At 44.0% G+C, this 24,024-nt stretch overlaps 1 protein-coding gene across 1 annotated transcript in view; it reads left to right on the top strand.

The window, feature by feature from the left end:
• Window positions 1-8,173: 8,173 nt before the first annotated feature.
• The window catches only part of LOC311099676 (putative ATP-dependent RNA helicase DDX52), a 34,901-nt gene continuing 19,050 nt past the window's right edge, over window positions 8,174-24,024 (top strand). Inside the window, exons 1-9 of the mRNA XM_084140395.1 lie at window positions 8,174-8,263; window positions 8,714-8,951; window positions 10,840-10,979; window positions 11,207-11,392; window positions 11,510-11,653; window positions 14,612-14,723; window positions 15,154-15,220; window positions 17,893-18,096; window positions 22,423-22,513. Coding sequence (XP_083996521.1) covers window positions 8,177-8,263; window positions 8,714-8,951; window positions 10,840-10,979; window positions 11,207-11,392; window positions 11,510-11,653; window positions 14,612-14,723; window positions 15,154-15,220; window positions 17,893-18,096; window positions 22,423-22,513 — 1,269 coding nt within the window. The 5' untranslated portion in view covers window positions 8,174-8,176. The remainder of the gene's footprint in view (window positions 8,264-8,713; window positions 8,952-10,839; window positions 10,980-11,206; window positions 11,393-11,509; window positions 11,654-14,611; window positions 14,724-15,153; window positions 15,221-17,892; window positions 18,097-22,422; window positions 22,514-24,024) is intronic.

Here is a 24,024-nt window from a genome sequence, read left to right as displayed (position 1 = left end):
CCTGTATCTAGTGCTTCTTACGTTGTGTAACAGCAATAGGTATAGCTATGTACTTGTCATTTGGTTGAGACTGACATTAGTTTAGAAAAAAATGGTTTGCTCTGTGTATATTTGGTGTGTAGTTGGTTGGCTAACTTTAGCTAGCTTGCTAATAATGTTTGAGGAGAACAGGCTCCCTGTAGAATCAAGACGAGGGGAAGAAGATTAGATAGATGTTGCTTCATCTGGCTGATGCAGTGCCCAGACGAGATGACAGCTAACTGTTACAGAGAGAATCTGATAACCTTTTTATCTTAATTAGCTAGCTCATGGGTCGGCAACATTTTTTGTGTGGAGTGCCCATTTACAATTTATCCTACCATTTCTAGCGATCTGCGTGCCAGTTATGATTTTCATATGTGCATTACAACTAATTGTGTATATTGAATATCTAATTGCCCACAAACGGAAAAATTCCTTAGCTTGCTAACCAGAGGTGCTGTCCATTTCGCACCACGGAGCTCCACTAAAGGCTTCAGATGAGCCGCACCAAGGCGCTGTCCAAGGCGCTGAATCAGGTGCGGTCTTCGCTCCTTTTAAAACTCATATACAGTGCCTTGTAAAAGTATTCATCCCCCTTGGCGATTTTCCTATTTTGTTGCATTACAACCTGTAATTTAAATTGATTTTTATTTGGATTTCATGTAATGGACATACACAAAATAGTCCAAAATTGGTGAAGTGATATGAAAAAAATAACTATGAAGCCCCTAAATAAGATATGGTGCAACCAATTACCTTCAGAATACACATTATTAGTTAGATTGCACACAGGTGGACTTTATTTAAGTGCCACATGATCTCAGTATATATACACCTGTTCTGAAAGGCCCCAGAGTCTGCAACACCACTAAGCAAGCGGCACCACCAAGCAAGCGGCACCATGACGACCAAGGAGCTCTCCAAACAAAGTTGTGGCGCAGTGGTCTAAGGCACTGCATCGCAGTGCTAGCTGTGCCACTAGAGATCCTGGTTCGAATCCAGGCTCTGTCGTAGCCGGCTGCGACCGGGAGACCCATGGGGCGGCGCACAATTGGTCCAGGGTAGGGGAGGGAATGGCCGGCAGGGATGTAGCTCAGTTGATCGAGCATGGCGTTTGCAACGCCAGGGTTGTGGGTTCAATTCCCATGGGGGGCCTGTTTGGAAGAGAGAGAAAAATGCAAAAAAAAAATCTATGCACTCACTAACTGTAAATCGCTCTGGATAAGAGCGTCTGCTAAAATGTAAAATAAGGAAATAAATATATGGAAATGTTAGATCACTTGGAAATATGATTTATACATATTTGTTTATGATAATAATGTGTATAAATTGCTTCTCATTCATGTATTTTTGTGAAACATTCCGATTTCAATATAGGCTACAGAACTACAAGGCCAAATAATACATGTGATTAAAAAATACTTTTTTTTAAATTGAAAAATACAAGGTTCAATTCAAGAAAACGACAGACGACTGTAAGGTCTACCAAAAGCCCTAAACATAACTCAATGTAAGAAAAAACTCTTATTTCTATATTATCAACTCCATATCTGCTGCTGAGAATCGTAGCCTACTCCGTCTCCTGTCTCCCCCGTGTTATTCCAATTCCCCTGCAACACACAAACACACACGTTCACATTACTACTTGCTGAAATTAATATTACAAGGTTATATCATTTTGTATTGTAAATCACATCTTACAGATGTAGTGTGATCCTTGTCCCTGCCTTCCATTGCTGAACCACGTAATATCTGGGCTACATTTAGAGACTATGAGCTGCACACAGGCCTCCTCCGAGTGGTCCGTTGTCAGCCGGCTGCGTGAGGGGCTCGGGATTGACTTCATGTGTGAAAAGATCTGTTCACATACATTACATTTTAGACATTTAGCAGATGCTCTTATCCAGAGCGACTTACAGTTAGTGAGTGCATACATTCTCATACTTTTTCATACTGGCCCACCGTAGGAATCGAACCCAGAACCCTGGCGTTGCAAACGCCATGCTCTACCAACTGAGCTACACGGGACCTTTTAGACAAGCATGGGAACTCATCTTGATAAAGCAATCAATTGCAGATTTTTGTTTTCACTGATTCTCCGTTTGGATATTTGGTTATATTTAGGCGGGGAAATGTTAGCTAAGTTGAGGTGAGTGCTCATGATCATCAGTCTAACAATTGAAAGCAATGCAGATATTCTTTACACACTCATTAGGCCTATAGCCTACCTGATGAGCTTCCCTGATGTTTTCCTGAGCTTCCCTGATGTTTTCCAGAGCTTCCCTGATGTTTTCCTGAGCTTCCCTGATGCATTTCAGTCACTTAGCCTACACATTTGTACACTTTTCCCCATAGGCTATTCAAGTCATTTGACATATGTTTTGTTTAAAAAGGTCATGAGGCCTACATCATTTCAATAACAATATAGCTGAAACCATGATTGGCTTCATTGACTTACTGAATTTATTATCTTGTAATTGTAGGCTAAGCTACTTGCTGATAGATTATTTTAATTATTATTGTAACAGTAGGCCTACCTACACAATAACCTCATATGGGGATACTGACCACAATCGATTTAATTAATAATAAAAAGAAGGTCTGATGTCATTATTACTGAAACAGGATACAAGTGGGAAATATAAAGATCCAGTCCATTAAAAAAATTGGAGGCCCCTTACACTTCAGTGTTGTGATGCAAAAATTTGAGCAAAATGTATAGCGCATAGTATTAAAAAGGTATTGTCGGACACTATTCATTCTAATCAGACAGGTTTTTTACATGGACGATACATTGGAGGTAATATAAGGCAAGTACTGGAAACAATAGAACACTGAAAAATCTGGGAAACCAGGCCTGCTATTCATAGCAGACTTCAAAACGGCATTTGATAAAGTACGACTGGGGTTTATATATAAATGCCTGGAGTATTTCAATTTTGGAGAATCTCTTATAAAATGGGTTAAAATCATGTATAGTAACCCTAGGTGTAAAATAGTAAATAATGGCTATTTCTCAGTGTCACGATCGTCTGAAGGAGGAGACCAATGCGCAGCGTTGCGAGTGAACATGATTTATTAAATAACGTACTCACGAAAACAAAACAAAAGACGATACGTGAAGTCCTCAAGTTACAAAATACTGACACACGGAACATGTAACCAGGAAACAATAACCCACAAAACACAAAGGAAAACCGACAGTTTAAATATGGCTCCCAATCAGAGATAACGAGCCGACAGCTGACACTCGTTACCTCCGATTGGGAGTCACTCAGGTACACATAGAAAAAGCACAACTAGACTACCCAACATAGAAAACGAAAACACACCGAAACAAACACACCCTGGCACAACAACACGAGTCCATAGCCAGAGTGTGACACTCAGAAAGTTTTAAACTGTCAAGAGGAGTGAAACAAGGTTGTCCACTATCGGCATATCTATTTATTATGGCCATCGAAATGTTAGCTATTAAAATCAGATCCAACAATAATATCCTATTTGTAAGTCGCTCTGGATAAGAGCGTCTGCTAAATGACGGAAATGGAAATGGATAATATCAAGGGATTAGAAATCCAGGGCTTAAAAACAAAGGTGTCATTGTACGCTGATGATTCATGTTTTCTTTTAAATCCACAACTTGAATTCCTCCACAGCCTCATAGAGGATCTAGATACATTTTCTAACCTATCTGGATTACAACCAAATTATGATAAATGTACTATATTACGTATTGGATCACTAAAAAATAAAAATTTTACATTACCATGTAGTTTACCAATAAAATGGTCTGATGGTAATGTGGATATGCTCGGAATACATATCCCAAAGGAAATAAACGATCTCACTCCAATACATTTTAATAGAAAGTTAGCAAAAATAGATAAGATCTTGCTACCATGGAAAGGTAAATACCTGTCTATTTGTGGAAAAATCACCCTGATTAACTCTTTAGTATTATCCCAGTTTACCTATTTGCTTATGGTCTTGCCTACGCCTAGCGAACAGTTTTTTAAATGATATGAATTAAATAATAATTGGTTAAAGAAAATTGTGATAAATAAAAAAGTATACCAGTTTAATTTAAGGACCAAAGGATTGACAGCCGTCCCATATAGATTGCAAAATAGTTGGGAAGACATTTTTGACGTACCGATTCCATGGCATAGTGTTTATGAACTGATACGCAAAACGATGCCGGATTCAAAACTTAGAATTTTTCCACTTAAATTATTATACAAAATTCTTGCTACCAATAGAATGTTATTTATATGGGGGATACAATCTTCCCAGTTCTGCAGATTTTGCTGCGAAGAGACGGAATCATTAGATCATTTGTTTTGGTTCTGTCCATTTGTAGCTTGTTTTTGGACACAGGTCCAGGAATGGCTGAAGGATTGCAATATTTACCTGGAACTAACCTTCAATAATCGATCAATAATATAATAATACTTTTAGCAAAAATGTTTATTTTCAATTTACAATCTGTAGAAACAATGAGAATAGAAAGGTTCAGAACTTTTGTAAAACATCACAGTACAGTTGAAAAATATGGCAAATAGAAATCCAATATGGATGGTGTTAAGAGATAGATGGGTGGTGTTGAATGGAGCTGAAGGATGGGACTAATAACAACTAACAACAACTAATAACAAGATAACTAATGTAAAGCATACTGTGTCCATAATAAGTATATAGGTTATAGGTTGAGAGCTTTTGTGAAAGAGCACAATTAGAAAGATATGGCATATAGAAGCAAACCGGATGGACATCATGAAAATGATCGGAGAGGTTGAGGGTAGAGGAAGTTCAGGAGTAAAAACAAACAAAATCTAATTATTGTAAAATTGAAAAAAACAGATATGTATATACACTGCTCAGAAAAATAAAGGGAACACTAAAATAACACATCCTAGATCTGAATGAATGAAATAATCTTATTAAATACTTTTTTCTTTACATAGTTGAATGTGCTGACAACAAAATCACACAAAAATTATCAATGGAAATCAAATGTATCAACCCATGGAGGTCTGGATTTGGAGTCACCCTCAAAATTTAAGTGGAAAACCACACTACAGGCTGATCCAACTTTGATGTAATGTCCTTAAAACAAGTCAAAATGAGGCTCAGTAGTGTGTGTGGCCTGTATGACCTCCCTACAATGCCTGGGCATGCTCCTGATGAGGTGGCGGATGGTCTCCTGAAGGATCTCCTCCCAGACCTGGACTAAAGCATCCGCAGACTCCTGGACAGTCTGTGGTGCAACGTGGCGTTGGTGGATGGAGCGAGACATGATGTCCCAGATGTGCTCAATTGGATTCAGGTCTGGGGAACGGGTGGGCCAGTCCATAGCATCAATGCCTTCCTCTTGCAGGAACTGCTGACACACTCCAGCCACATGAGGTCTAGCATTGTCTTGCATTAGGAGGAACCCAGGGCCAACCGCACCAGCATATGGTCTCACAAGGGGTCTGAGGATCTCATCTCGGTACCTAATGGCAGTCAGGCTACCTCTGGCGAGCACACGGAGGGCTGTGCGGCCCCCCAAAGAAATGCCACCCCACACCATGACTGACCCACCGCCAAATCGGTCATGCTTGAGGATGTTGCAGGCAGCAGAACGTTCTCCACGGCGTCTCCAGACTCTGTCACGTCTGTTCAGTGTGAACCTGCTTTCATCTGTGAAGAACACAGGGCGCCAGTGGCGAATTTGCCAATCTTGGTGTTCTCTGGCAAATGCCAAACGTCCTGAACGGTGTTGGGCTGTAAGCACAACCCCCACCTGTGGACGTCGGGCCCTCATACCACCCTCATGGAGTTTGTTTCTGACCGTTTGAGCAGACACATGCACATTTGTGGCCTGCTGGAGGTCATTTTGCAGGGCTCTGGCAGTGCTCCTCCTTGCACAAAGGCGGAGGTAGCAGTCCTGCTGCTGGGTTGTTGCCCTCCTACGGCCTCCTCCACGTCTCCTGATGTACTGGCCTGTCTCCTGGTAGCGCCTCCATGCTCTGGACACTACGCTGACAGACACAGCAAACCTTACATTTACATTTTAGTCATTTAGCAGACGCTCTTATCCAGAGCGACTTACAGTTAGTGAATACATATATATTTTTACTTTTTTTTATACTGGCCCCCCCCCGGGAAACGAACCCACAACCCTGGCGTTGCAAACGCCATACTCTATCAACTGAGCTACATCCCTGCCGGCCATTCACTCCCCTACCCTGGACGACGCTGGGCCAATTGTGCGCCGCCCATGAGTCTCCCGGTCGCGGCCGGCTGCGACAGAGCCTGGATTCGAACCAGGATCTCTAGTGGCACAGTGAGAGAGGCACAGTGAGAGCCTTAGACCACTGCGCCACTCAGGAGAACCTTCTTGCCACAGCTCGCATTGATGTGCCATCCTGGATGAGCTGCACTACCTGAGCCACTTGTGTGGGTTGTAGACTCCGTCTCATGCTACCACTAGAGTGAAAGCACCGCCAGCATTCAAAAGTGACCAAAACATCAGCCAGGAAGCATAGGAACTGAGAAGTGGTCTGTGGTCACCACCTGCAAAACCAGTCCTTTATTGGGGGTGTCTTGCTAATTGCCTATAATTTCCACCTGTTGTCTATTCCATTTGCACAACAGCATGTGAAATGTATTGTCAATCAGTGTTGCTTCCTAAGTGGACAGTTTGATTTCACAGAAGTGTGATTGACTTGGAGTTACATTGTGTTGTTTAAGTGTTCCCTTAATTTTTTTGAGCAGTGTGTATATATATATTATTAATACTGTTATGATATTACAATACTATTAATACTGTTATAATATTACAGTACTATTAATACTGTTATAATATTACAATACTATTAATACTGTTATGATATTACAGTACTATTAATACTGTTATAATATTACAGTGCTGTTATTTTACTACTGCTGTAGAATGTGATTACAGTGCTACAGTATATTATTATTTGTGTGTTTATTATCATTCAACTGGACCGGTGGGCACTAGCCTCTAGTCCTCATCCCTGGACCGGTGGGCACTAGCCTCTAGTCCTCATCCCTGGACCGGTGGGCACTAGCCTCTAGTCCTCATCCCAGGACCGGTGGGCACTAGCCTCTAGTCCTCATCCCTGGACCGGTGGGCACTAGCCTCTAGTCCTCATCCCAGGACCGGTGGGCACTAGCCTCTAGTCCTCATCCCTGGACCGGTGGGCACTAGCCTCTAGTCCTCATCCCTGGACCGGTGGGCACTAGCCTCTAGTCCTCATCCCTGGACCGGTGGGCACTAGCCTCTAGTCCTCATCCCTGGACCGGTGGGCACTAGCCTCTAGTCCTCATCCCTGGACCGGTGGGCACTAGCCTCTAGTCCTCATCCCTGGACCGGTGGGCACTAGCCTCTAGTCCTCATCCCAGGACCGGTGGGCACTAGCCTCTAGTCCTCATCCCTGGACCGGTGGGCACTAGCCTCTAGTCCTCATCCCTGGACCGGTGGGCACTAGCCTCTAGTCCTCATCCCTGGACCGGTGGGCACTAGCCTCTAGTCCTCATCCCAGTGTATCTGTGTGTGATGTTATAGATGGTCTGCTGATACCTTGGACGACTATCTGTAAAATAATCACACAGGTCCCGTGTGGCTCAGTTGGTAGAGCATGGAGTTTGTACGCCAGGGTTGTGGGTTCAATTCCCACAGGGGACCAGTATGAAAAAGTATGCACTCACTACTGTAAATTGCTCTGGAAAGTTCAATTACTAAACAGTAAAACATTTCAACGTAATCATCATTATTAGGTTTTCTGTCTCCATGACACACGAGCTGAATGTTTTCTCTCTTCATTCACAACTCCTGTCTGGTCAATTTGAGAGGATCTGTAGAGGAAATAAACATCACAGTGGTGTTCAATAATAGTGACGTCTTCACTACAAATACTGCCGTTTCAGACATGAAATATACAAAACGTGACCAGGCAAACAAAATAGTTTTTTTTACTCTGGTTTCCATATTACACTGATGAGTCAAAAGCGACACCGTGTGGACAAATGGAGTACAACGACATAAACACATCCAGGCTTTATAATCAATCGTCGAGTCACCGGTTGGTTTAACAGGACTGGGATCGAGTCGTCATGCCTTTGTCGTCTCCACGCTGTTTCAATGGACGCATTCGACTTGTTTCGGAAGCTCGGAGCCGGAGCTAAATTTGATTTCAAAAGGTTTGGAAAAGATGCCGAACGATTTAAGGTAATGGGGATGTTTGTCCGATGTTTCTCTATTCGTGTTCAGCGAGTATTATTTGAAAGCTGCGAAGAGTTGACCGTATAGCCGGTTAGTTAGTTAGCTAGCTAATGGCTAGTTAGCTAGCTTGTGGATGGTGTTTGGATGCGCATGTATTTCTCGAACTTCTCGCTAGCTAGTTTATAATGAATATATCTCAAGCTCATTGTTCAGTTTATTCTCATAAATGGAAGACCCAGATGAAATTATCTATACAATGTATTATTTCCCTGCGGTCTAAAGCACCAAGGTAACGTTCGGCTAGCTAGCTAACATTACTCTAAAGGTTTGTAGTGAGATGCATCGGGACATAAATCACATTAGGATTGAGCAGGTCTGAGGTATTGCTAGTAGATGTCTTCATAGTGTACTCTTGACGTTAACAATAGTTTTATTTATGGTACGTGTGTGTTCCAGGTGGTGAGGTCCCAAGAGAAAGATGTATCTGACCTCTATGCGATCGACTTCTTCGGAACCGGGGTAACCCACGGCAACCAGGAGAAGAGAGGAGCAGAGGAAGAAGAAGGAGAGGAAGAAGGAGAGGAAGAAGGAGAGGTAGAAGGAGAGGAAGATGCTGTTGCAGGGAAAAGGAAACGAGAGGATGAGGTGAAGACTGCAAAGAAGAAAAATAAAGATGGTCAGGCTGAAACTGAAGGTAGGATCTGGCGGCGTGTGTGTTCTCTCTCTCTGTGTGTTCTACAGTGCAGTGAAAAAGTAATTGAAACAAGTATCCATTTTTTTTTGTTATTTGTAAACTCGGGTTCCCTTTATCTAATGTTAGGTTTTGGTTGAAGATCTGATAACATTCAGTATCTAAAATATGCACAAGTAGTGTCATGTGGTCACAGCATACATACATAGTATTCACCCCCACTTGGCATTTTTCCTATTTTGATGCCTTACAACCTGGAATTAAAATTGATTTTTTGGGGGGTTTGTATCATTTGATTTACACAACATGCCTATCACTTTGAAGATGCAAAATATTTTTTTGTGTGAAACAAACAAGAAATAAGACAAAAAAACGGAACTTGAGCGTGCATAACTATTCACCCCCCCAAAGTCAATACATTGTAGAGCCACCTTTTGCAGCAATTACAGCTGCAAGTCTCTTGGGGTATGTTTCTATAAGCTTGGCACATCTAGCCACTGGGATTTTTGCCCATTCTTCAAGGCAAAACTGCTCCAGCTCCTTCAAGTTGGATGGGTTCCACTGGTGTACAGCAATCTTTAAGTCATACCACAGATTCTCAATTGGATTGAGGTCTGTGCTTTGACTAGGCCATTCCAAGACATTTAAAAGTGTCCCCTTAAACCACTCGAGTGTTGCTTTAGCAGTATGCTTAGGGTCATTGTCCTGCTGGAAGGTGAACCTCCGTCCCAGTCTCAAATCTCTGGAAGACTGAAACAGGTTTCCCTCAAGAATTTCCCTGTATTTAGCGCCATCCAACATTCCTTCAATTCTGCCCAGTTTCCCAGTCCCTGCCGATGGAAAAACATCCCCACAGCATGATGCTGCCACCACCATGCTTCATTGTGGGGATGGTGTTCTCGGGGGAGATGAGAGGTATTGGGTTTGCGGCAGACATAGCGTTTTCCTTGATGGACAAAAAGCTCAATTTTAGTCTCATCTGACCAGAGTACCTTCTTCCATATGTTTGGGGAGTCTCCAACATGCCTTTTGGCGAACACCAAACTTGTTTACTTATTTTTTTCTTTAAGCAATGGCTTTTTTCTGCCCACTCTTCCGTAAAGCCCAACTCTGTGGAGTGTACGGCTTAAAGTGGTCCTATGGACAGATACTCCAATCTCCGCTGTGGAGCTTTGCAGCTCCTTCAGGGTTATTTTTTGTCTCTTTGTTGCCTCTGATTAATGCCCTCCTTGCCTGGTCTGTGAGTTTTGGTGGGTGGCCCTCTCTTGGCAGGTTTGTTGTGGTGCCATATTCTTTCCATTTTCTGATAATGGATTTAATGGTGGTCCGTGGGATGTTCAAAGTTTCTGATATTTTTTTATAACCCATCCCTGATCTGTACTTCTCCACAACTTTGTCCCTGACCTGTTTGGAGAGCTCCTTGGTCTTCATGGTGTCGCTTGCTTGGTGGTGCCCCTTGCTTAGTGGTGTTGCAGACTCTGGGGCCTTTCAGAACAGGTGTATATTATGTGACAGATCATGTGACACTTAGATTGCACACAGGTGGACTTTATTTAACAAATTATGTGACTTCTGAAGGTAATTGGTTGCACCAGATTTTATTTAGGGTCTTCATAGCAAAGGGGGTGAATACATATGCACTCACCACTTTTCCGTTATTTTTTTGTAAACATTTTTTCATTTAACTTCACCAATTTAGACTATTTTGTGTATGTCCATTACATGCAACAAAATAGCAAAAACGCCAAGGGGGATGAATACTTTTGCAAGGCACTGTATATATGTGTTCTGTGTGTCTATTGTGTAATGTGGTCTCCAACTTTAGCAGCTTATATGTATTTTAAATGATCAATTCATTCAGCGTTCTGATGGTCCCTGTCGTTTGTTGTAGTGGTGTGTGGTGGCCAGCAGGGGGAGACCGAGGGCATCCTGTGGACCTCCTCTGCAGACAGGAAGTCTAAAGGTTTGAAGGTGGGGAGGGATGGAGACAAGACATCAATGAAGAGACTCCAACACCTCCACCAAGAGAAGGTACACACACACACACAGACACACACACAGACATACACACACACACACAGACACAGACATACAGACACACACACGCACACACAGACACATACACACACAGACACACACAGACACAGACACACACAGACATACAGACACACACACACACAGACACACACAGACACACACAGACACAGCTCTTCTCTCTGTCCATCTGTTGAATCTCATCTCTCTGTGTGTGTTGTCAGGTGAACCGTGTCCGTGCGCAGCATCGTATCAACGTGCACGGCTGTGACGTGCCCGACCCAGTGTGCACGTTCTCCGAGCTGCAGTCCGAGTACGACCTGAACCCACGCGTCCTCCAGAACCTGTCCGCAGCTGGACTCACCACTCCCACGCCCATTCAGATGCAGGCTATACCCCTGATGATGCATGTGAGTACACAGAGAGGGACGACTATGAATATATATATATATGGAATGGAAAAAAACTAAATCATATTATCTTTGTCTCTCTCTCTCTCTCTCTCTCTCTCGCTCTCTCTCTCTCAGGGTCGTGAGTTGTTGGCGTGCGCTCCGACAGGTTCGGGGAAGACTCTAGCGTTCTGTCTCCCTCTCCTGACACACCTGAAACAGCCTGCTAACCTCGGCTTCAGAGCTCTGGTCATCTCACCCACCAGGGAACTGGCCAGCCAGGTAAACACACCTGGCCCAGGCCTCGACTGGCCAGCCAGGTAAACACACCTGGCCCAGGCCTCGACTGGCCAGCCAGGTAAACACACCTGGCCCAGGCCTCGACTGGCCAGCCAGGTAAACACACCTGGCCCAGGCCTCGACTGGCCAGCCAGGTAAACACACCTGGCCCAGGCCTCGACTGGCCAGCCAGGTAAACACACATATAAAACTGCACATGGGCCAGGCCTCGAATTTCCCGGCGGCGTCGACGGCCATGCCCCCCTTGTGTGGCCGTAATGCCCCCTAAACAAATCCAAAGTGGCCGTTGTGCCCTTGGGCTGAGTGTACAGTGCATTCGGAAAGTATTCATACGCCTTGACTTTTTCAACGTTTTGTTACGTTACAGCCTTATTCTAAAATGGATTAGTCTCATAGCAAAGTTTTTTTGTGGTTTTGTAATGAATTTGCCAACATTTCTAAAAACCTGTTTTCGCTTTGTCATTATGGGTTATTGTGTGTAGATTGATGAGGAAAATGTTTTATTTAATCCATTTTAAAATAAGGTTGTAACGTAACAAAATGTGGAAAAAGTCAAGGTGTCCGAATGCATATAATGTATATCGTTGAAATTGTTGTTTATTCTCTCTCATATATATATATATATATATATATATATATATATATATATATATATATATATATATATATATATATATATATATATATATATATATACATACACTACCGTTCAAAAGTTTGGGGTCACTTCGAAATATCCTTGTTTTCGAAAGAAAAGCAATTTTTTTATCCATTAAAATAACATCAAATTGATCAGAAATACAGTGTGAACATTGTTAATGTTGTAAATGGCTATTGTAGCTGGAAACGGCTGATTTTTAATGGAATATCTACATAGGCGTACAGAGGCCCATTATCAGCAACCATCAGTCCTGTGTTCCAATGGCACGTTGTGTTTGCTAATCCAAGTTTATCATTTTAAAAGGCTAATTGATCATTAGAAAACCCTTTTGCAATTATGCTAGCACAGCTGAAAACTATTGTGCTGATTAAAGAAGCAATAAAACTGGCCTTCTTGAGACTAGTTGAGTATCTGGAGCATCAGCAATTGTGGGTTCGATTACAGGCTCAAAATGGCCAGAAACAAATAACTTTCTTCTGAAACTCGTCAGTCTATTCTTGTTCTGAGAAATGAAGGCTATTCCATGCGAGAAATTGCCAAGAAACTGAAGATCTCGTACAACGCTGTGTACTACTCCCTTCACAGAACAGCGCAAACTGGCTCTAACCAGAATAGAAAGAGGAGTGGGAGGCCCCGGTGCACAACTGAGCAAGAGGACAAATACATTAGAGTGTCTAGTTTGAGAAACAGACGCCTCACAGGTCCTAAACTGGCAGCTTCATTAAATAGTACCCGCAAAACACCAGTCTCAACGTCAACAGTGAAGAGGCGACTCCGGGATGCTGACCTTCTAGGCAGAGTTGCAAAGAAAAAGCCATATCTCAGACTGGCCAATAGAAATTAAATATTTAGATGGGAAAAAGAACAGACACTGGACAGAGGAAGATTGGAGAAAAGTGTTATGGACAGACAAATCGAAGTTTGAGGTGTTCGGATCACAAAGAAGAACATTTGTGAGACGCAGACCAAATGAAAAGATGCTGGAGGAGTGCTTGATGCTTTAACTACCTATATGTACATATCTACCTCAATTACCTGGTACCCCCTGTATATAACCAAGTTATTACCTCGTACCCCTGCACATGGACTCAGTACTGGTACCCCCTGTATATAACCAAGTTATCACCTCGTACCCCTGCACATGGACTCAGTACTGGTACCCCCTGTATATAACCAAGTTATCACCTCGTACCCCTGCACATGGACTCAGTACTGGTACCCCCTGTATATAACCAAGTTATCACCTCGTACCCCTGCATATGGACTCAGTACTGGTACCCCCTGTATATAACCAAGTTATCACCTCGTACCCCTGCACATGGACTCAGTACTGGTGCCCCGTGTATATAACCAAGTTATCACCTCGTACCCCTGCACATGGACTCAGTACTGGTACCCCCGGTATATAACCAAGTTATCACCTGGTACCCCTGCACATGGACTCAGTACTGGTACCCCCTGTATATAACCAAGTTATCACCTGGTACCCCTGCACATGGACTCAGTACTGGTGCCCCGTGTATATAGCCTAGTTATCACCTCGTACCCCTGCACATGGACTCAGTACTGGTACCAAGTTATCGTTACTCCTAGTGTTATTATTTGTATATTATTTCTCTCTGTATTGGTGGGAAGGGCCTGTAGGTCAGCATTTCACTGGTAGTCTACACCTGTTGGGAAGGGCCTGTAGGTCAGCATTTCCCTGGTAGTCTACACCTGTTGGGAAGGGCCTGTAGGTCAGCATTTCACTGGTAGTCTACACCTGTTGGGAAGGGCCTGTAGGTCAGCATTTCCCTGGTAGTCTACACCTGTTGGGAAGGGCCTGTAGGTCAGCATTTCCCTGGTAGTCTACACCTGTTGGGAAGGGCCTGTAGGTCAGCATTTCACTGTTTAGTCTACACCTGTTGGGAAGGGCCTGTAGGTCAGCATTTCCCTGGTAGTCTACACCTGTTGGGAAGGGCCTGTAGGTCAGCATTTCCCTGGTAGTCTACACCTGTTGGGAAGGGCCTGTAGGTCAGCATTTCCCTGGTAGTCTACACCTGTTGGGAAGGGCCTGTAGGTCAGCATTTCCCTGGTAGTCTACACCTGTTGGGAAGGGCCTGTAGGTCAGCATTTCCCTGGTAGTCTACACCTGTTGGGAAGGGCCTGTAGGTCAGCATTTCCCTGGTAGTCTACACCTGTTGGGAAGGGCCTGTAGGTCAGCATTTCCCTGGTAGACCGCTGTATTGTTGTGCTTTGATGTTTTATTATGTGACGTTACTGTTGCGTGTGTTGTGTAGACCCACAGGGAGTTGGTGCGTCTGTCGGAGGGCGTCGGGTTCAGAGTTCACATACTAGACAAGGCATCCATGGCAGCCAAGAAGTACGGTCCCAGCTCTAACAAGAAATACGGTACGGTCCCAGCTCTAACAAGAAATACGGTACAAAGGCAATATTCAAATGATCCGTAAATGGGACCGAGACCAGCACAACATCCCTCACTCCATATTATTGTATTTTTATTTTTGTCCTACTCCACTTGTCTCTCTCTCTCTCCCCCTCCCTCTCTCTTGCTCCTCTCTCTCTCTCCTCTCTCTCTCTCCTCTCTCTCTCTCTCGCTCCCCTCTCTCTCTCGCTCCCCTCTCTCTCTCGCTCCCCCATCTCTCTCTCTCTCGCTCCCCCCTCTCTCTCTCTCGCTCCCCCCTCTCTCTCGCTCGCTCCCCTCTCTCTCTCTCTCTCGCTCGCTCCCCCCTCTCTCTCTCTCTCGCTCGCTCCCCCCTCTCTCTCTCTCTCGCTCCCCCATCTCTCTCTCGCTCCCCCCCTCTCTCTCTCTCTCTCCTAGATATTCTGGTCAGTACCCCTAATAGACTGGTGTTCCTCCTGAAGCAGGATGCTCTAGACCTCAGCAGGTCAGCTCGCTCTGTGTGTGTGTTGGGTCTGATATGTTTGTTCAGGGCTGTTAATAGGGGGTGTGTTAATACTGTGTGTGTGTGTGGACGTGTTTAACTATACTTGTGGGGACCAGGTGTGGACGTGTTTAACCAGAAGTCCCCACAAGAATAGTAAACGGAACAAAAATTTGACCAACTGGGGACATTTTGTTAGTCCCCACAAGGTCAAATGCTATTTCTAGGGGGGTTAAGGTTAGTTTTAGGGTTAGGGAAAATAGGATTTTGAATGGGACAGAATTGCAGGTCCCCACAAGGTTAGTTAGGGCTGGGTGATATAAATATAATATCACACTATTTTAACATTTTTGACGGTATTTTATGTTTTGAATAATAAAAGTTGTAAATGTGCTTTATGAGTAGAGCTTGACCCCAGGGTGGCAACACATACATTCTAACTGAGTTCCAAAAATGGGTCTTTCTCCATTCTGATTGTTTTATATTGTTCAATTCAACCAAATGTATTTTCATAAATTTCTGAATTTCCTGCAATCATTTCCCCACTGCCACGTAGCACCGGCTGCACAATATGGACGAACAAACCAGGCCTTATTTTTAACCAAATGTTGCAGTTGCGATTTGACTTGCGATTCAGAGCAAAACACTTGGGTGAACTGTTGGAATAAAGGAAATATAATGATTATTCTAAATCTATAGTTTGAATATAGTAGTGGGCACTTTGAATACAGTGTTGACATGACAACGAATGAAAACGCCAGGAGGAGTTATCGTGACAGGGTAGGAACCAAAGTGATGGTCAGTGTTTCCTAGGGGACCCTATATTCTTTGGCTACATTAAATGTTTCTTCATGTAGCTAAAATATTCATGCTTCACGTATTCATCTTTGGTTTATAAGATACTGTTGCACAAACATGCTGTATTAGCTAGCTACCTTTACTCTGACTCAATACATTTATTAGCTAGCTCGCTAGCATTAGCGGCTAACACGGTTTAGCTTAAACTTGCTAAGAAAAGACACACTAGCAGTTTGCAGATGTAAGAACCACAAACTAATAGTGTAATTATAGAACGCTAGTGGATTTATATTAAGAAACAACATTGTCATTAACAGTGTTGCATGTGCTGTGTAGAGCCCCACAGTCGCGGTGTCATAATACCCATAAAACCTAGCGGTCAAACAGGGAAATGGTTCCATTTCATTTTTCCCATGAGGGATTTTAAGAAACACTTAAAATAAGGGCTGTGTTTCGTGTAGGCTTACCCTGGCGTGACGTTTTGATAAACATGTAAATCTCTCTCTGACAAGGTGACTTTTATCAATATATTCGACTCTATTTACTCTGATTCAAAAATGCTAATTAGCATCAAAGTAGACATCATGCAAAACTACAAATCCCTGCAAGCTCCTGCACATCATCTCAAGCTGACACCTTTGCTAACAGGGATTGTGTCAATTTTAAAACCTGCACAAGACAGTTCACAGAATTGTCCATTTAAAGAAATGTAGCCAATTTATTCATTACTACATTTAGTTAACATTAGATAGTTAATCCAGAGATTCTTACCTTTGCCTCGATTCAGCAGTCTCGTCCAGATCATCATTGCATTTGTAGTTCTTTATGATAGCCACATTAGCAGCTAATTAGCATTTCTTTTTTGGTGGGTAAATACAGGCGAATATATTGATAAGTCACCTTGTCCTAGAGAAATGTACACGGTTATCAAAACGTCACACCAGGGTAAACCTACATGAAACACAGCCCTTATTTGAAGTGTTTCTAAAATCCCCTATGGGGAAAAATGAATGGTGGGGAAAAAAATGGAACCATTTCCCTGTTTTGACCGCTAGGTTTTATGGGTATTATGACTCATACTGTGGTACTCTATTGACCATGCAGACTGAACGCAAGTGTCTCTGGTCAAGCAACAACAAATGCGCTCCGTGAGTGACAGGGGGCGGGGCTATGTCTGTGGAAAACGGCATGGAGAGACTATAGAAATGGACGTTACACACGGTGTATCACATTTAACAAACCAAACATTCAAATACCGTTACAGAAGGTACAGTAAAAACCCAAACCGGTCCGTGTTTCAATACCGGTACATAGTAACATATGGAAGACCGCCCAGCCTGCTACAGCCAATCAGCCACATTATTACAGCCTGCTACGGCCAATCAGCCACATTATTACAGCCTGCTACAGCCAATCAGCCACATTATTACAGCCTCCCTACAGCCAATCAGCCTCATTATTACAGCCTGCTACAGCCAATCAGCCACATTATTACAGCCTCCCTACAGCCAATCAGCCACATTATTACAGCCTGCTACGGCCAATCAGCCACATTATTACAGCCTGCTACAGCCAATCAGACACATTATTACAGCCTGCTATATCACCCAGCCTTAAGGTTAGTTATACAAGACTGTGTGTTGTTACTGTGTTGTGTTGGATCTGATATGTTGGTTGAGGCCTGTCGTAGCAGGTTTTGTGTGTTAATACGGGGTGTGTGTGTGTGTGTGTGTGTGTGTGTGTGTGTGTGTGTGTGTGTGTGTCTGTGTGTGTGTGTCTGTGTGTGTGTGTCTGTGTGTGTGTGTCTGTGTGTGTGTGTGTCTGTGTGTGTGTCTGTGTGTGTGTGTGTCTGTGTGTGTGTGTGTGTGTGCGCGCAGTGTGGAATGGTTGGTGGTGGATGAGAGCGATAAGCTCTTTGAGGATGGTCGTAGTGGTTTCCGAGACCAGCTGGCGGCGGTATTCCAGGCTTGCTCCTCCCCCCGGGTGAGACGTGCGTTCTACAGCGCTACCTGTGCGCCAGACGTGGAACAGTGGTGTCGCCTCAACCTCGACAACCTGGTCTCTGTCAACATTGGACACAGGTACTCTACTACCCACAGTCCCCTGTTCTACTCTACTACCCATAACCACCCTCTATACTACACTACCCACAGTCCCCTGTTCTACTACACTACCCATAAACGCCCTCTCTATTACACTAGCCATAACCACCCTCTCTATTACACTACACTACCCATAACCACCCTCTCTGTTACACTACACTACCCATAACCACCCTCTCTATTACACTACACTACCCATAACCACCCTCTCTATTACACTCCCCATAACCACCCTCTCTGTTACACTACACTACCCATAACCACCCTCTCTATTACACTACACTACCCATAACCACCCTCTCTATTACACTACACTACCCATAACCACCCTCTCTATTACACTACACTACCCATAACCACCCTCTCTATTACACTACACTAGCCATAACCACCCTCTCTATTACACTACACTACCCATAACCACCCTCTCTGTTACACTACACTACCCATAACCACCCTCTCTATTACACTACACTACCCATAACCACCCTCTCTATTACACTCCCCATAACCACCCTCTCTGTTACACTACACTCCCCATAACCACCCTCTCTGTTACACTACACTACCCATAACCACCCTCTCTATTACACTACACTCCCCATAACCACCCTCTCTATTACACTCCCCATAACCACCCTCTCTATTACACTCCCCATAACCACCCTCTCTATTACACTACACTACCCATAACCACCCTCTCTGTTACACTACACTACCCATAACCACCCTCTCTATTACACTACACTACCCATAACCACCCTCTCTATTACACTACACTACCCATAACCACCCTCTCTATTACACTCCCCATAACCACCCTCTCTATTACACTCCCCATAACCACCCTCTCTATTACACTCCCCATAACCACCCTCTCTATTACACTACACTACCCATAACCACCCTCTCTATTACACTCCCCATAACCACCCTCTCTATTACACTACACTACCCATAACCACCCTCTCTATTACACTACACTACCCATAACCACCCTCTCTATTACACTACCCATAACCACCCTCTCTATTACACTACACTACCCATAACGCCCTCTCTGTTACACTACACTACCCATAACCACCCTCTCTATTACACTACACTACCCATAACCACCCTCTCTATTACACTACCCATAACCACCCTCTCTATTACACTACACTACCCATAACCACCCTCTACTACACTACCCATAACCGCCCTCTCTATTACACTACACTACCCATAACCACCCTCTCTATTACACTACACTACCCATAACCACCCTCTCTATTACACTACACTACCCATAACCACCCTCTCTATTACACTCCCCATAACCACCCTCTCTATTACACTCCCCATAACCACCCTCTCTATTACACTCCCCATAACCACCCTCTCTATTACACTACACTACCCATAACCACCCTCTCTATTACACTCCCCATAACCACCCTCTCTATTACACTACACTACCCATAACCACCCTCTCTATTACACTACACTACCCATAACCACCCTCTCTATTACACTCCCCATAACCACCCTCTCTATTACACTCCCCATAACCACCCTCTCTATTACACTCCCCATAACCACCCTCTCTATTACACTACACTACCCATAACCACCCTCTCTATTACACTACACTACCCATAACCACCCTCTCTATTACACTACCCATAACCACCCTCTCTATTACACTACCCATAACCACCCTCTCTATTACACTACACTACCCATAACGCCCTCTCTGTTACACTACACTACCCATAACCACCCTCTCTATTACACTACACTACCCATAACCACCCTCTCTATTACACTACCCATAACCACCCTCTCTATTACACTACACTACCCATAACCACCCTCTCTGTTACACTACACTACCCATAACCACCCTCTCTATTACACTACACTACCCATAACCACCCTCTCTATTACACTACCCATAACCACCCTCTCTATTACACTACACTACCCATAACCACCCTCTCTATTACACTACACTACCCATAACCGCCCTCTCTATTACACTACCCATAACGCCCTCTCTATTACACTACACTACCCATAACCACCCTCTCTGTTACACTACACTACCCATAACCACCCTCTCTATTACACTACCCATAACCACCCTCTCTATTACACTACACTACCCATAACCACCCTCTCTACTACACTACACTACCCATAACCACCCTCTCTGTTACACTACACTACCCATAACCGCCCTCTCTATTACACTACACTACCCATAACCACCCTCTCTATTACACTACCCATAACCACCCTCTCTATTACACTACACTACCCATAACCACCCTCTCTGTTACACTACACTACCCATAACCACCCTCTCTATTACACTACCCATAACCACCCTCTCTATTACACTACACTACCCATAACCACCCTCTCTATTACACTACACTACCCATAACCGCCCTCTCTATTACACTACACTACCCATAACCACCCTCTCTGTTACACTACACTACCCATAACCGCCCTCTCTGTTACACTACACTACCCATAACCGCCCTCTCTATTACACTACCCATAACCGCCCTCTCTATTACACTACACTACCCATAACCGCCCTCTCTATTACACTACACTACCCATAACCACCCTCTCTATTACACTACCCATAACCACCCTCTCTATTACACTACACTACCCATAACCACCCTCTCTGTTACACTACACTACCCATAACCACCCTCTCTATTACACTACCCATAACGCCCTCTCTGTTACACTACACTACCCATAACCACCCTCTCTATTACACTACACTACCCATAACCACCCTCTCTATTACACTACACTACCCATAACCACCCTCTCTATTACACTACCCATAACCACCCTCTCTATTACACTACACTACCCATAACCACCCTCTCTATTACACTACACTACCCATAACCACCCTCTCTATTACACTACCCATAACCACCCTCTCTATTACACTACACTACCCATAACCACCCTCTCTATTACACTACACTACCCATAACCGCCCTCTCTATTACACTCCCCATAACCACCCTCTCTATTACACTACACTACCCATAACCGCCCTCTCTATTACACTACACTACCCATAACCACCCTCTCTATTACACTACACTACCCATAACCACCCTCTCTATTACACTACACTACCCATAACCACCCTCTCTGTTACACTACACTACCCATAACCACCCTCTCTACTACACTACACTACCCATAACCACCCTCTCTATTACACTACACTACCCATAACCACCCTCTCTGTTACACTACACTACCCATAACCACCCTCTCTATTACACTACACTACCCATAACCACCCTCTCTGTTACACTACACTACCCATAACCACCCTCTCTATTACACTCCCCATAACCACCCTCTCTATTACACTACCCATAACCACCCTCTCTATTACACTACACTACCCATAACCACCCTCTCTATTACACTACCCATAACCACCCTCTCTATTACACTACACTACCCATAACCACCCTCTCTATTACACTACCCATAACCACCCTCTCTATTACACTACACTACCCATAACCACCCTCTCTATTACACTACACTACCCATAACCACCCTCTCTATTACACTACACTACCCATAACCGCCCTCTCTATTACACTACCCATAACCACCCTCTGTTACACTACACTACCCATAACCACCCTCTCTACTACACTACCCATAACCGCCCTCTCTATTACACTACACTACCCATAACCACCCTCTCTGTTACACTACACTACCCATAACCACCCTCTCTACTACACTACCCATAACCACCCTCTATACTACTCTACCCATAACCACCCTCTCTATAACACTACACTACCCATAACCGCCCTCTCTACTACACTACCCATAACCACCCTCTATACTACTCTACCCATAACCACCCTCTCTATAACACTACACTACCCATAACCACCCTCTCGTCTGTGCAGAGCCATAGTTGAGCTCCCCACCGGAGAGCGGGGGTCAATCCCCGGGTCCACCCCTCCCCGCTGTTTGTCCTGTCTGGATCCCCCTCTCATTATAACTGTCTAAATGGTGTGTGTGTGTGTGTGTGTGTGTGTGTGTGTGTGTGTGTGTGTGTGTGTGTGTGTGTGTGTGTGTGTGTGTGTGTGTGTGTGTGTGTGTGTGTGTGTGTGTGTGTGTGTGTGTGTGTGTGTGTGTGTGTGTGTGTGTGTGTGTGTGTGTGTGTGTGTGTGTGTGTGTGTGTGTGTGTGTGTGTGTGTGTGTGTGTGTGTGTGTGTGTGTGTGTGTGTGTGTTCTCAGGAACTCTGCAGTTGAGACAGTAGAACAGGAGCTGCTGTTTGTTGGAACAGAGAACGGGAAGTTATTGGCCGTGAGGGACATAATCAAGAAGGTACGCACACACATCCTGTGCACAAACGTTACACTCCAAATACAGGCACATCCCGTGCACAAACGTTACACTCCAAATACAGGCACATCCCGTGCACAAACGTTACACTCCAAATACAGGCACATCCCGTGCACAAACGTTACACTCCAAATACAGGCACATCCCGTGCACAAACGTTACACTCCAAATACAGGCACATCCCGTGCACAAACGTTACACTCCAAATACAGGGTGAAAGTTTGTCAGATGTTTTCAGACCTCAAGGTGGTCATCTGTTGAGACCTGAAGAGGTAGAAAGAGGACTCCTCTTCGTGTCTGTGTCGTAATGGCTGCTGTGACACCATGGGCAGCGCCGTCGAGAGCTTTCTCCCTTTTTTAAATAAGTAATTTTCTTCTATTTCTAGGAGTCGGTAAACAAACTGAAAGGGCGCACACTGCCCCCTGAAGGGGTTGGATTTTCATCCTCTGGTTATTATGTGCCAATACGAAAAGACATACGATGTAGTGGTGATACTAGGTGATACATACTGTAATAAGACTGCTCTTAGTCATTTACAAGCAATTTAATTAAAACAAAAGTAAATATTGGGTGACGTACAGCGTAGCGACAGATCATCAACGCAGTTATGAAACGGTTCAGTCTCTATTAGATCGTGTATCCAGTATGTGGGAGTGTAGTGATACGGAGGTACTAACCAATGCAGGGGATGTATTGGTAGGGAAGTCGTAATTCAGCACCAGAATGGGTTCAGTCTCTATTAGACTGTGTAGCCAGTATCGGCTGCCATATTTTGTAGAATATTGGAGCACATTTTTTCCGTATGCAATACATTCCGTAAATCCCATAACCACATTTCAAAGGTAGGTACAGTTTCCAATTTCCAAAATTGTAATGAATGGAGTGTGTTTAAACAGCCAACTATGGGGCAAAACAGACTGGGTTGGCTTAGACCAGGGGTATTTAACCGGGGGTCTGCGAAAATACACTGAAGAAAAATATTAACTCTACAGTGAGGGAAAAAAGTATTTGATCCCCTGCTGATTTTGTACGTCCCTGGGCAAGAAAAGGTTGAAGACCCCTGGCTTAGACATGACAACATGTAAACAATATTTCCTCTACAAATGTTTATTGAAAACATAAATGAATTTGCACAATGATCGCTTGTTATCTCTCAAACACGTTGTTACAGCTGTTGTTTAGCTAGCTAGCGAATTTTAGCAGAGACATGACATCATTCAAAACAAGACATGGTGTCAAGAACAAGATAAAACGAGCTGAAACGAGCCACCTACGATTCCTCACACGGTCGTTTCTTGTCATTGTTGCTATCTGACCATTCAGAATCATAACCCACACCTTCTGGCCACATCGATGCACGCGCATAATTTTGGTGACGTTGTCACCTCCTGATGACCAGGATGGAATCATGTGACCCACCCTGTTGACTCCCGGTACTTCAAAATGGTTTAAGCCCTCTACGGCACTGTCTACGTTAAAACAGGTTCTATCC

Source organism: Coregonus lavaretus (genome assembly GCF_964263955.1).
Source record: "Coregonus lavaretus genome assembly, chromosome: 24".
In the NCBI taxonomy this organism is placed as follows: Eukaryota; Metazoa; Chordata; class Actinopteri; order Salmoniformes; family Salmonidae; genus Coregonus; species Coregonus lavaretus.
This window is presented reverse-complemented; position numbering and strand designations above follow the sequence as displayed.